The sequence below is a fragment of the Bombyx mandarina genome, chromosome 23 (genome assembly GCF_030267445.1).
Source record: "Bombyx mandarina strain Sakado chromosome 23, ASM3026744v2".
Classification (NCBI taxonomy): domain Eukaryota; kingdom Metazoa; phylum Arthropoda; class Insecta; order Lepidoptera; family Bombycidae; genus Bombyx; species Bombyx mandarina.
In genome coordinates this window covers 16,059,703-16,074,481 of record NC_143229.1, presented here as the reverse complement: position 1 = coordinate 16,074,481, position 14,779 = coordinate 16,059,703, and the positions used below count along the sequence as shown (strand labels likewise).

Genomic DNA, 14,779 nt, shown 5'->3' with positions numbered 1-14,779 from the left:
CATGAACTTAAAATTTAAGTTTAAGTAAGTAAGAGAACATCTTTACTTGAATATTTCATATTAATATTCAAGCTAGGATGTTCTCAACAATGCTAGTGGCAGTAATTTTCCTCTCGGAAACACATGACAGAGGAACTAGTTAAGCCCCGAACACAAAATTTCTTTGGGGAAGATGCCGGTTCCGACAAAGGACTGTTATATGCTGGAGACTTCTCGGTATAAGATCGATAATAAGTTTAATTTTGAACATGGTAAAATTAAGTTATACTGTACTCACGTATAATATAAGCAATACCGTCAGTTCAAGAATAATATTGCAAGAACAAAACGTTTGATCAAATTGACGTTATCAAAGCTCGGTTGACGTTTGGTAAATAATTACATTTAGACCAACACTAACAAAAATTTGCAAAAACAGTTGTTTTCAATTATTAGCAATGTTCCAAAGATTATCTCACTCTAATATAGCAGTTTTGCTGTTGCAAGAGTGAAGCAGTCGCATTGAAATAAATTATACATGGCTTTCAATCAAAATTGTCACAAATAAAACTGGAATCTGGAACGCACAGTTTTAGTGGACGTGTCGACATCGAAAGACTTACCATAATTTTTTTTAAATTATAACTATCATTTTATAACAATGATTTAATAAAAGTAGACGCGAAATACTAAATTTATAAGAATAAAAAAAAATAGTAAGGAGTTTTTAATAGATAACGAAATATCGCCTTGAATTTAGACGAAATTATTGCTCGTATTTTATGTAAACAAAGAATAAATATACTTGAATTAAACAATGTCTGCAATTGCGTGAACAAAAGGGGCGTTAATGTTGTCTCATACGATTGCTTTAACAAAGTTTTTTACACTTAAAAGATTTAAAATGGTCGGTGTGAGTAGGGACGCGCCATTGGGTGTACAGTGCATACAGAAATTGTATATTAAACTATGTCCTAGACTGCAGATCAACAGATTGAGATGGTAAGTACCCTTGTAAATCCATGTAAATGATTATGACCGTGACATATTGAATAATTGCATTGAAACAAAAGGTTTTTGTTCACTAGCAGTTAACAGTAACTGTTTATTTTTTTCAAATATAATGAATAAATTGAATTGAACTTTAGAATTTTTTATATTTTTATTCCCATGATGTGTAGACCAACAGCCCTCTTGGTGTGAAGTGGTCACCGAAGCTCCTAAAATATATGGCACCACCTACGAGACGAGTTAATAAATCTGTTTTTTTTTTACAGTAAGTATATAATTTTTTTTACTGTATGGTGACTTTTTTCTGAGAATTATCTGGTTTTAGTTCTCTCCATGTCCTATGGGGAGTCCTATTAGAATTTTATGGAGATTATCAAGTCATTTCATTATACTAGCAGAATGTGTATTCCGAGCTATTGTCAAACTCTATTAAAGACTGCCGTGTTCAAAAAGATATAATTTACGGCACATACCATTTGCCACAAATATCACAATCATACCACATTCTTGTAGCTGACAAAAAGGAATGGGACCTTTATAGTAATCAATAATATTGTAAATACAATAAAGTAGTCAGCTTAGTAGGCTTGACCGCTTATGTTGAAGGGCGACGGTAATCATTCACCATCAGTAGGCCTAGACAGCAGTAAAAAAGTACTCTAACCTGACTCACAAATAAACATGTCTCATTTTTCTTTGAATAATTACATGACTACTGGCCATTCAGATAGTGTTCTTTTTATTGCCCGTGTAGGTAGACGATACGGCCCACTTGATGGTGAGTGGATACCTCGCCCATGGTCTTCAGCAATGCCAATGGCAGAGCCAAGCCGCTGCCTACTGAGTTAATGATGTGATCTAATAAATATTATTAATTTAGGTACTAATTATTGATTAATAAGGAACACAATAAACGGACTATTCTTCCCAAATTGTCTATTTTACCAAAGGAATATTGTGTTCCTGATGCGATTGTTTAGTCTGGTACAATTTTTATTACTATTTCGGTTTCAAGGTGCACCACTCTGAATCGCTTAACACTGGCTTACCTTGATCTCATTTGAGATAGAAAAAGAATAGATATTGAATTGGTATTTTTAATCACCTTGTTGGTTGTTTTCGTAGAGCTAGAGAGATAGATGTGCTTATGTAGCCCTGAATAGTTACCGGAACCTATAAACATCCATCATCACCTCTGTCTTGAGATATAAAAGCTGCTGTCCCACTCTTCAAGTTGGGACATATCTCTACGGTAGGCAGCAGCTTGGCTCTGCCCCTGGCATTACTGAAGTCCATGGGCGACAGTAACCATTCACCATCGAGTGGGCCGTACGCTTGTCTGCCTGCAAGGGCAATAACAAAACTTTATATAGTAAATAGGAACTTCAAACAGTGTTGGAAACTATGTAAACGACATATTCACATCTCCCTTATGTTTTTAGATGGGTGATGTAATAACCATTTCCTGCGATAGCCACTAGCCGGGCTAGCTGTGTGCTCGGTATAGCGCAAAATTATTATCTTGATACAAATCTATAAAAAGTATTTAAGTATGTAGACAAAGCAAATTACTCATATGATAAAAAAAGATGATAAAAATTAAAAGAATATGATGCATATCTGAGTGCTTACATGAAATAATGTTGAGTTAATGTAATTTTTTATAGCGATTATGATAGTCATTGTTTTAGAACTGACCGCCTACGAATCAATATTGTTTTAGACTCATCAATCCGTAAATTGCTTTAGGAGGTATATTGTAAGGTCTCGTCTGGTTGGGTTAAGGTTAACAAAAAAAAATCTTCAGCTATTTGAATGGAGTATACTTAATTAAAGTTCAATTAAGAACATCGAACCGTTGAGGCTAATACCAAATAAAACGCAACTTAATTACAAAGTTAAATTACGCTTAAACCAAATTGCCTTTCACCTCTCAATATGGTTTCCTAGCGACAGTATGGATATCCCTTGCCACCATCGCATCACTAGTCGGCAGTCCGCCTTCGAAGCTTGTATGCGTGTCCTCTAAAACTAAAAAAAGTTCTTCAAATATCACGAATATAACCTCGTTTTTCAGGTACCAAGTCAGCGTCCTAATACTGACCTACTTCACGTATATGACGTACCATTTGACGCGGAAACCTATATCTGTGGTCAAAAGCGTCCTCCATCAGAACTGCAGTAGTCTGACACCGCCCCCCGACGTGGACCCGACCGATGACCAATGGTGTAATTGGGCGCCGTTCAGTAAGTATTCTGATTGATGTTGAGGTTTGTAGCCTGGACATCCGGCTCGTGGAGACCGGGATCATCTGTTACCGGGAACCTCGAGACACGGGCTGGAAGTCTCTGTATAAAGGTGGACCCATTGTTCAAATTGCAAGGGTTCTTCGCGGTAGTAACGAGTAGGATGGTGGTACCTATCCGTGCGGGCCTTCATGACGCCCTACGACCAGTAAATGGCGTTTGGCGTCAACGTGTACTGATGAAATATTCAGGGAATACTGTCTGTTCTCCGGTGATTTCCTCACGACGACCACGGGAAAAATTGCTGGGTGTCGAGTTGGGCGGTGGTATTCTAGTCACTCGGTGGAGTGATGATCTATGCATGGTGGCAGGCAAATCCTGGACGAGAGAAGCCAAGGATCGTGCTCAGTGGCGTGCAATTGGAGAAGTCCAGCAGTAGACCGATATAGCTTGATGACGATGATGATTCTAGACATCATTCGAATTTAGGCCCTTAAGCAAATGGTAGACGGATTCTATAGTTATGAAAAATATCAAAACGAGCATCCTGTATAAACATAATTGGATGATGAATCCTTTACAGATACGACGGACGCGAACACGTTATTAGGAACATTGGATTCCGCCTTCCTGTTCACATACGCGGGCGCCATGTTTGTTTCCGGTAAGTTCTCGTTGAATTGAAAGCTGAAATGACTTTCAAATTAGTGCATCCTTTCAACCCTACGTGACAGAGCTTTAATTTTTATTGCATATATGGCTGAATAAGCACATTTGGTATTAAGTGGTCAAAGTAGGAGGCATGGTCGCTTCGTGGTATATCTATAAAATACAAGATCACCGGACGTCTTATCCTTGAGGCATGGCGACTTCAAGTTCGACTTATTTGTTTGTTGTTGAGACAAACTGTAGTGATATTTCGTGCTGTAATCCATCATGTCACACGTATTCGATCGTCAAATCTATTGATCTATCTACCGCCATATTTTCCCACGCGAGTCTAACTAGGTAACTAAATGTAAATAAGGTGGCATTGGTTAAGTACTGGTCTTGGAGGGTTCGAAAAAATCTCGAAGCGACCTTATCTCGGGCGAGTAAAACCATTCTTGCGTAACATTATAAAGGTCGGAATTTGCATCTACCAACGAAGAGCGGCAGAGATTTTGTACATTTTAATTGATCCTTGCGTAATGATTGGGACGGGAGCTTAGAGTCCTTACTGTAATCAATATCTCTTAATATCATTTACCATATCTAGACATTATGCCTTTTCCGACTCCCTTGTAACTAGATGGGGAACCTAAATATGAAACGTCAAATATTGAATCCTGGATCGATATTAAAATTTGTGGACGATTGTGTGTCGGTATGGCCGTGCATGCTTTAACCATTTGCGATTGCTTCACTTGCCTGTCCACGTTTCCAGGCATGATAGCCGAGAGAGTGGACCTACGCTATTTTCTCTCCCTGGGCATGCTCACGTCAGCCATATTTTGCTATCTGTTCGGCATCGGACGAACATACAGTATTCATAACATTTATTATTATTTAATCGTTCAGGTGAGTTTGAATTAGACAATTTCTTTAGATTTAAGGGAATAGTTGAAATTGAGTACTAGTTTGCGGATGTCGGATAAAGAGTATCTATTGCCTATTTCTGCCGTCAAACAGTATCTGGTTCCGTTTGGAGCCGAGGCAGCCGTGGTACTTAAAAACTGAGTTTAAAACTTGATGTCTCGTGGGGCCGTCAGCATTGACGTGGTTGACATTGATTGGCTCGGAAACCACTTCAAACAGGTAGACCGCGAGTTAGTCCTCTTATGTTAACGATTTAAAAAAATGCACTGAATTAACGTATACGAAAATCTGTCCATAATGAGTGCCTAGATTTGATGCTAGACAGAGAGCGCAAGAATAATTTAATGATAAAATTGTCGTGATCTGTCAATCGCTTTGCGGGAAAAATGTCATCTCCATAGAAATCTCACTGAATGCCCGTCTTAGTTCTCGATTTAAATATTCATTTGTTTTATTATAATCTTAGAGCATCGGTAAGCATAGTAAATGGATAACTACTTAGCTTATCGAAAATCATTAATTTCTATGGCCCAAATTTTTGTAGACGATATATTCTTTATCGCAGCAGACGTTCGTAGCGGTCCAAAGTAGACCTTCCCCTCTGGTATCAAGCTACCACTGGATAACTTAGAGCTTCCGCAGCTCCTTCTTCACCTCGTCTTTCCAACGGTCTTTCGATGCTCTTTCTTAAACACATTGAAAATTTCAATATTAAAACGAATCATTCTCTAGGGGCTCTGATATTAGTTGCATGTCTTTATAGGCACATAGTAACCCAACGAAAGATTATTATTATGTGAATAGTTGACATTTTTAAGGCTGGAGCCGGTATCGCCCAGACCACTGGCTGGCCGGGTACCGTTGCCACAGTAGGTAAATGGTTCGGGAATACAAAGAAAGGATTGATATTCGGCGTTTGGAACTCTCACACGTCGCTTGGTAACATTTTGGGTGAGTTAAATTTCTTATTAATTCTATTTTATATTACCGAAAACTTGAATATAGAATTTGGAAAAGCGAATTAAATAAATACATAAATATTAATCATGAATTTTACCGAAATGTCTCGAATGCTTACATAATTTCTTTGATTCAATTTTAATCTGTCAAAAACAGCGTATTTATATATGCTTGGATCAGTTGACGATGTTGGCTTATCCGGCTGACGATACAGTCCCATAATTAAATCCAAGGTTTTTTAATGAGTAACAATTCTGTTCAAAGCGTTTTAAAGCTCTACTCTTTTTTATTGTAACAGAGTAAGAATTGGTGTGAGATCGTTCTCATAGAAATAAGAATATTCAGGTAGTGGGAAGTTGGAGAAATGCCGAGGCTAAATCATTTTGGTACGCTTTTAAATTTTCTCTTGCCGCCATTCTCCTTGAGCTTAGAGATTCAAGTCAAAGACGTAACTTTATTATATCCAAGCTACTTGTTTACGTGATTATAAAATTGTATTGACATCACCTGTTTTTTGTCCAGGTACCCTCATGGCTGCCGAATATGTGGACAAAGACTGGAGCCTCTCATTCATATACCCTGGCCTCATGATGGGCGCGGTCGGCTTCGTGATCTGGCTGTTTCTCGTCCCGGAACCTAAATACGTGGGCCTGGTCCCTGGAGAACGGAATACTGTGAGTATCACATAAACATTGTAGTCACAACGAAGCCTTACCGGACTTCGCTAGTATTGAATAATGACGTCAATGTCGTCCGACATACAAAATAAGAAATGTCTTTGCGGGAAAGTTACCCAAAATCTTTAAATATTCAGTAAAACTTTACTTGTATCTGAGAACTTTGACAGCCAGCTTCAATTATTCATTGAATAAATAAGTAATCGGAGATAGGAACCAAATACTATAGATACTATACATTTAATAATATATATGTCGGAGAAGCCACAGTTATTAACACCATCGTCAGACATCGTAGGGGCAAATAGGGTGATCGAGCTTAGTAGACGAAACGTATGACAGTTCTTAGGATGGAGGCACCGCTCTTCAAGAAGGCTGGTTGGTAAGTGTGATGGCGTCTACGCGCCTCCATCGACTAGGCTCTGTCGTAGCACGAAGTTAGCCGAGTTCCGACGATACCGCAATCGTGTTGCCATCTCTCGGGAATGATTCTGCGTTTCGTTTAGCTATCAAACTAATGACCGTCTCCGACATATACATATGTACCCAGACAAAGAGCAAACAAGGATTGTCCACAAATGGTATCGCCTAGGAGTGGGAATCGATTCCGCGACTCTTGGTCCAGTAATCGGGGGCGTTAAATACTGCGCCACCGAATCAGCCCTTCTCCTCATTTATTGACATTTTATAACTTCGAAGATATTAGCTACTAGCTTTAGCTTAGCAGTATAATGTACAAAGTAATCCATTGAATATCTTCACAACAGCCCATCAGACAATGCACCAAGTCTGATGAAGAGGATGAAGCAGAAATCGTCAACCACGATGCTGAGCCGACCCAAGTTCTAGTCGGAGACCAGGTGAGTGAGCCCGTCTCAGATCCGTCGACTCGTGTATTCCATTCCCGCTGAGGACTACAAAAGAAACTGAAGGAATTGGAAGGAAGGAAGGAAATCCACGGTGAAGGAATAATTATAATTTGCATAATTACTGGTGGTAGAATCTCTTGTGAGTCCGCACGGGTAGGTGCTACCCTGCCTGCCTATTTCTGCCGTGAAGCAGTAATGCGTTTCGGTTTGAAAGGCGGGGCAGTCATTGTAACTATACTGAGATTTACGTACTGCGCACTTAGCACTAGGTGTGCTGTGAGCTCGCCCACCCATCTAAGCAATAAAAAAAACTTTTGTAGAGGGCTGAGTTTCTCACGTGACCCTCACAACTAGTTTTTGAGGCGGTCATCCTTGGTCTCAAGATATTGTGCCTTGAACTGGTGCTGCTATCTTTGAATCCGTATGGTTCAGACCATTGAATCCATTCCTCCATCCAAGGACTTCGAAAAGTGCAGCTGAAATAATTAAATTTCGAGATCATGCTTCAAGAGGGACTACATTATTTAGTGGTATGAAGTTTCAGCGAACACAGCTTTTATGAGTTGAGTTTCTACTGATAAAATATTTTTTACATATTTAATTTTTAATGCAGAGTAATTGAATTACTATATATTACTTAGTGCTAGTATATATTACTATAATCGTACTTTACTATGCGTTAAAGAATTATTCTAAAATTGTAAACAATAAAAATAAACGTCTTCCGCAGGGTGCAAGTTTAAGAAGTAACAGGTATTCGGCTAACACGCAACACGTGAGTATTGTAACGAACAAAAACCAATTAAATAACTCAATTGAATCGAGTGTAGCAAACCTACATTAATGTCATTCATTCTAAATCATTCACTAGGTCTTAAACCAGTCATAATTTTCATTCACAAAATTCGCTTCCATCGCTGTGCCTGTAAAAACCTTTGTACTTTCTATAAATATCAATAAACACCCAGTAATAGTGATAAAGTGTTTATATTTCACAAGAACCATAAAACCTACAGTCCACTCAGTTAGTTCAACATCAAACATCGAGTTAACCAATTATTCTACTCAATCGTCTTTCATTGCGGGCCGTGTGAAATATGCGTTAGAAATTTTTACTGGTGGTAGGATCTCTTGTGAGTCCGCGCGTGGTGGGTACCACCACCCTGCCTATTTCTGCCGTGAAGCAGTAATGCGTTTCGGTTTGAAGGGTGGGGCTGCCGTTGTAACTAACTTGAGACCTTAGAACTTATATCTCAAGATGGGTGGCGCATTTACGTTGTGGATGTCTATGGGCTCCAGTAACCACTTAACACCAGGTGGGCTGTGAGGTCGCCCACCCATTTAAGCAAAAAAAAATATTTTTAGAGTTAAAAGCCTAAGAACCGATCTGGTTTTATTTGTAATAGTTTTTTTAATAGATACATTGGTTCAAAAAGTCTAAGTTCAAATTATTACTCTATACGGTTATGGACACTGGCAAATCTACAGTACATCTACAGTTTTTTTTGTATTACCCTCGTCGGTAGATGAGCATACGGCCCGTTTAATGGTGGCTGGTTGCAGTCGCTAATGACAATGCCAGCGCAGCTCAGCTTCTGCCTACCGATGAGTATTCTCCACAAATTTCAAGAGATCTCGTAGCGATGCTCGTAGTCCGTACTACGGTCTGCATACGTCACAATGTCCGTAACAGGACGAGCCCACCGAGCACACCTCGCTGCTCCGCCGCCCCTCGCTCTCCGGGAGTAGCGCCGTGTCTCTGTCCAGGGCGCTCTCCATCCCAGGAGTAGTGGAGTTTTCTCTCTCGTTATTCTTCGCCAAACTAGTCAGCTATACGTTCTTGTATTGGCTGCCGTTGTACATAAAGACATCGAGTAAGTATCGATCGTGTTATTGTTTCGTTGGCACGTGCAATAGTGAGGTCTTTGATTGACTTGATCATGCGTGATATGATCTTATTATGGTTTACCTGGAGAAAAGGACCTTTTAAAAAAAATACCTCCATGTCTCGTAGATGTCGTGAAGCGACTAGGGTATTCCCCGTTAGGAGGATGAGCTACAGAGTTCTCAGCAAATTGTACTGGCGTACTGCGATGGGTGACCAGAATATACATATTAGTGGTGGAGGTACTGGAGCCGTATGGGTAGGTGCCACCATCCTGCCTATTTTTGCCGCAAAACATGGTTCTTCTAGATTAGTAACTTGTACTCAAGTATTTACAATGTTATGGAGCTTTTCATTTAATAAATAATCGAGCTCACAGCTCTCGCGGAACAAAGTGTTTAATATTAAATCTCCGTGGTGATGAGACCTGGTGCTGGCTCACAAGGTGCCCCCTGCCACCAGCCCCTGCGACTACTAAATGGTATCCATGCAAGTCTGCTGCAGAGTTCTGACTGTCTCGCTGATTATTCTCAGTAGAGTATCGTGGTGTATGTTCAAAAGGCTCAAGTCGGATATGCTTTTATCTATTGGATAAACCGATGACCTATTGAGGTTCGCCGGGATGCGTTGGAAGTAAGCAGCGCAGGGGGCGATCGTTGTGGCGAGGCTTGGGGGAGTCTTTTGTCCAGCAGTAGACGTCTATGGGATGATAGGAATAGAATGTTTTGATCTGGTACCCTATACACCCGGTCAAGAAGTCGACTGAAAAAATCGTATTCTGTTTGTTAGCTAACCTAACAGCCAAGCAATCTGGCAAGCTAAGCACAGTGTTCGACGTGGGCGGGGTCGTGGGCGCGATCCTGGCGGGGCTCGTGTCCGACTGCACGGGCTGTCCCGGAATCGTCTGCGTGGTTTTTTATATGCTCTGCGCGCCCTCGGTGAGCATTACGTTTTTATGGATAATTGGTGCTTAAGTTAACATGCTTAAGTTTGACAAACGCGTAAGGGGCGTCACACACGGCGAAGATAATATCATATTTTATCTTAACACACAATATCGCTTTGTATGAACTATCACACATCAAAAGGACGGACGGTTAGCGTGGTATGGGCATGTGATGCGTAGAGAGAAGATGCATGTGACTAGAGATGTAATGAAATGGTAGTGCAAGGTAGTGGGGGAAGAGGTCAACCGAAGAAGACATGGATGGAGTATGTGAATGACGATATGAGAGAGAGAGGAGTGAGTGTTGAGACGACGGCTGATAGAAGAGAACAGAAGAGAAAAATTAGCTGTGCCGACCCCACCTAGTGGGATAAGGTGGAGAAAAAGAAGAAGATGAACTATCACACATGGTTAAGATAATATATATTTTCATATTATAGTATCTTCTCCGTGTATGACGCCCTTGAGGTCGTCATGTTTTTTTTGCAGTGGTGTTCTGAAAGAAATCGCTTTGAACGATAAAATATAGCCTGTAGTTTATTTAGTATCGGTGTGAAATAATCTTCTACTTGTGTATTTATAAGAGAAAGATTTAGTGCTTTTTTATTGCTTTGTGATCTTTGGGAACTTGTACTCATTATTGACGGTTAGTGGTCACTGATGTCCGTTAAGTGTGATCAAATGCCACTGGTAATTTTTGTCCGATAGAGATTTGGATGTGTCCCCTTGCGTCACCGAAGCTCGGCTGACATTGGCGTGGACAATAGGAGGAATCCTAGTGAGGATCAGTTGTGGTTTAGAAGGTGTAGGGACATCCGCGCCGATGCTTCGCCATTGGTCCGGGGACTAGAGTAGGGTGTTCGCCCAGCTCTGGTCCCGATGATTCGGAGGGACCCAGGTGGCCGATGTAGTCGTTTGCTCCGACTAACCCCCGGTCAGGCATCCTTCGAGGACCAGATCTCGTGTCTAGTTGCAATGTTGACCCCAGTGGCTTTCCTACTTCTCATGGATTCTGTCTCAGGCGGGGATCGGATATTTTGGCGAGAGTGCAAAGTAGTTTAGCGAATGGCCACGACCGTGCCACTTAAGCGGAGCGTCCACTAAACATTCGGCTCTCAAACCAAAGCAAAAAAGCGTAAGTTGTATTTTTGTATGTCACAGCTCCTCGTTTACCAGACCTGGGGAGCCAGCTCGTATACACTGAACGTTTGGCTGTTGATATTAAGCGGTGTGCTCGTGAATGGTCCTTACGCGCTCATCACTACTGCCGTTAGCGCGGAGTTAGGTGAGCTGTCTTCCAATTTTCATATTTTTTATTTTGTTCCTACCTATGCTGATAGCCTTGAGAGGCTATTTCAGCTTTACCCTAGCGTCTAGGTGAGCTCTCTGGGCTCAAACCGGAGGTGTTGCTTCGCAGAATCTACCACCGGTTCGGAAACGCGACCCACTGAGAAGATCCGGCGAGAAACTAAGTGGGCTGTGTCTGTGGGTTAATTTACTCGTCGAGCCTTCGTCGCAAGCGACGGGTTCGGCGAGGACTTCCAATATACAAACGCGAATAATTTTTTTCTGCACTTCCTTAGAAAAAAATCTATGTCCGCTGTACCGAAAAGACATAGGTAGTTCTCGCCCTAAATAAACGGATAACAATATTCATTTGCAAAACCAAATAAAAATGTTTGTCGTTTTCATGAAACCGTAATGTAACGTGAAATCAGCTGGTATTGAGTTCGATGACCTCGCGCGTCGTTCGTTTTTCATTTTGTGTCACATTGCGCGCTGTACATACAAGGACTTTACTAAATACATTTCCGGATATAATTGTTATAATATTATCGTGTCTGGAAGCAGTTCCATCGTCATGTCTCGAGTTTCGGGAACTATGCGAAAATCTTACATGTCTAAAAGAAACATAAGTACTAAAATACTTGGCTGTGTCATTAACCTTATGGCAAGTTTTTTTATTTTATTGCCCTAGTAGGCATACGAGCGTACGGCCCACATGATGGTGAGTGGTTACCGACGCCCATGGACTTCAGCAATGCCAGGGCAGAGTCAAGCCGCTGCCTACCGTCCTCTTTTTTGATGTCGGTTAAAAATATATAAAAAAACGATTATAATTATATATGTATGTAGGTACACACAGCAGTCTGGCTGGTAATTCCCAGCTCTGGCGACGGTCACCGCCATTATTGACGGCACTGGGAGTGTTGGTGAGTGCTTTTTTGTGTTTGACATTACTGATTGACCAATAAGTTTGAAGTCGTCGTGGGCTAAAGGATAAGAGACGTCCGGTGCATTCGTATCTACCGATGCACCGGTGTTCGAATCCCGCAGGCGGGTACCGATTTTTCTAATGAATACGTACTTAAAAATGTTCACGATTGACTTCCACGGTGAAGGAATAACATAACGTAATTAAAATCAAACCCGCAAAATTATAATTTGCGTAATTACTGGTGGTAGGACCTCGCGTGAGTCCGCACGGGTAGGTACCACTACCCCGTCTATTCCTGCCGTGAAGCAGTAATGCGTTTCGGTTTGTAAAGTGGGGCAGCCGTCGTACTATACGGAGACCTTAGAACTCATATCTCAAGCTTGGTGTCGGCGTTTACGTTGTAGATGTCTATGGGCTCCGGTAAACACTTCACACCAAATGGGCTGTCCGCTCTTCCACTCATGCAATAAAATAATGATAATAATGAGACCTCATGTGTCATGGTGGCGTTCAGATGGGTCATGTGCTTCTCGATTTAAAATCAGGTGCGGCCATAGGGCCCATGCTGGCCGGCATCGTCTCCAGCTCGGGGTCGTGGTCCTACGTGTTCTACATGCTCATAGCGTGTAACTACATGGCGCTGTTCCTCTTATTAAGGTAATTAATGATGCTTCTTCTCGCTACCGAGGGTCGTGACCAGCCTTTCTCTTCAGATCTTTCTCCATCGGTGTCCGTCTCTGGTTGCGTGGAAGGCTGTGTGAAATGTGGAATCAAGAGCGATGCGGATCAATATGGCCGCTTTATTGTATCGAGGGGAGAAAGGTTATTTGGCTTAAGCGACATTTTTGCAAATTTTCTATTAGGTGGTATTCTAGATTCAAGCTATTAAGTGAGCTCACGGGGCTCAAACCGGGAGTGTTGCTAACTGGCCCTAGCAAGAGCAGTGCTTCGCAGAATCTACCACCGGATCGGAAACGCGACCCACTGAGAAGATCCGGCTAAAAACTCAGTGGGCTGGATTTTTGCTAATTTACAGGAGAGCCATTTAAAGTTTAAACATTTTGGAAAAAAAAATATCGTAACAAAACAAACTTCTTCGGCCATTTCAATGGAGTTAAACTTTATTGAAGTTCAATTAAAAACATTGTACTGTGTTGATGCTGATACCAAATAAAATGCTTCTTTGATTACAAAGATAAATGTCGCTGAAACCAAATAACCTTTCATGTCTCGATATAATTCTATCAAAATTTAGATATTAATAATAATAGTGATCAAAAATCAAACGAGGCTTGTGGAGCTACTTAACGGTAGGCAGCGGCTTGTCTCTGCCCCTGCCCCAACGTGGTGTGCTTTTCAGGATATTATCAAAATAACCCCCTTCTACTCATATCTGTTCATAAAATATTTATAACTACTGATACCATGCACCCCACGTTTTTTTTTACAATATCATCATTTTTTATTACACAATTTTTATTCAAATTTATTAAACTTTATTTTCTTTTTTTAGTTGGATTTTCTATAAATGCGTATTTTTTTTTTTTTTAAACTATTATTTAATTTGTGTCCGGTTTGTCTTCCTTAAACAGTTATGAGGTTTTTTTAATATGAAACCCTCAATTTAGTTCCTACTTTAAGGGTACGAGCCGTCACAACCCTTTTATGTATACCAAGGGCGTTAGGGCTATTTGGTTTAAGCTACATTTACCTTTGTAATCAGAAGTCCGTTTTATTTGGTATCAGTATCAACAGTACAATGTTTTTAATTGAACTTCAATTAAGTTTACCCCATTCGGTAAACAGCTGAAGAAGTTTTTTTGGTATGATTTTTTTTTCCAAAAATTTAAACTTAAAATGGCTCTCCTGTGAAGCTTCAAAAATGGCGCTTGAACCAAATAGCCTTCCTTTTGTATATACGAATTATTTAATAATTTTTTTTTACACAGGATAGCGAAATCGGAAATAGCCAAATTGAGACAGGAGAGACGCATAGCATCACCTCCTAGAGTCAGAATAGAATAATTTATAATATTATTTATAATTAAAATAATCAAAACGGTTTTTAACGAAATAAATAAAATATTAACGAAACGGACAAAGAGATTTGCACTGCCAAAATTCTGCCAACTGTGAGTTCGTGTAATGAATTAAAAAAAATATAAAAAACATCAGTTTTAAATACTTTAAATTCTGCAAAAAAAATCAATGTTAAATTGACAAACAAACACATTAAGATTTTAGAACTGTATCGTCACCGCAAAAGTGGCCCAAGCATACCTGAGCTTACAGTAAAAAGCTTACAGCTTATAGTAAGTATGGAGACAATGAGGTCTGAATTTACTTTCACACTGCCTCATAGGCTAAAACAAAACGCGCAAAAATAATGTTGACAGAGCCATCTGTTGT

At 40.4% G+C, this 14,779-nt stretch overlaps 1 protein-coding gene across 1 annotated transcript; it reads left to right on the top strand.

Moving 5' to 3' along the window:
• The first annotated feature begins 362 nt into the window (after positions 1 to 362).
• On the top strand, positions 363 to 14,453 carry MFS16 (major facilitator superfamily transporter 16). Its single transcript, XM_089737344.1, is given in 15 exon segments — positions 363 to 981; positions 3,068 to 3,237; positions 3,821 to 3,901; positions 4,664 to 4,797; positions 5,634 to 5,766; positions 6,298 to 6,449; positions 7,220 to 7,312; positions 8,052 to 8,096; positions 9,015 to 9,195; positions 9,996 to 10,144; positions 11,314 to 11,437; positions 12,289 to 12,318; positions 12,321 to 12,365; positions 12,916 to 13,027; positions 14,320 to 14,453. Coding segments are annotated over 15 exon segments (1,677 nt in total). The 5' UTR covers positions 363 to 829; the 3' UTR covers positions 14,396 to 14,453.
• The last annotated feature ends 326 nt before the right edge of the window (positions 14,454 to 14,779 follow it).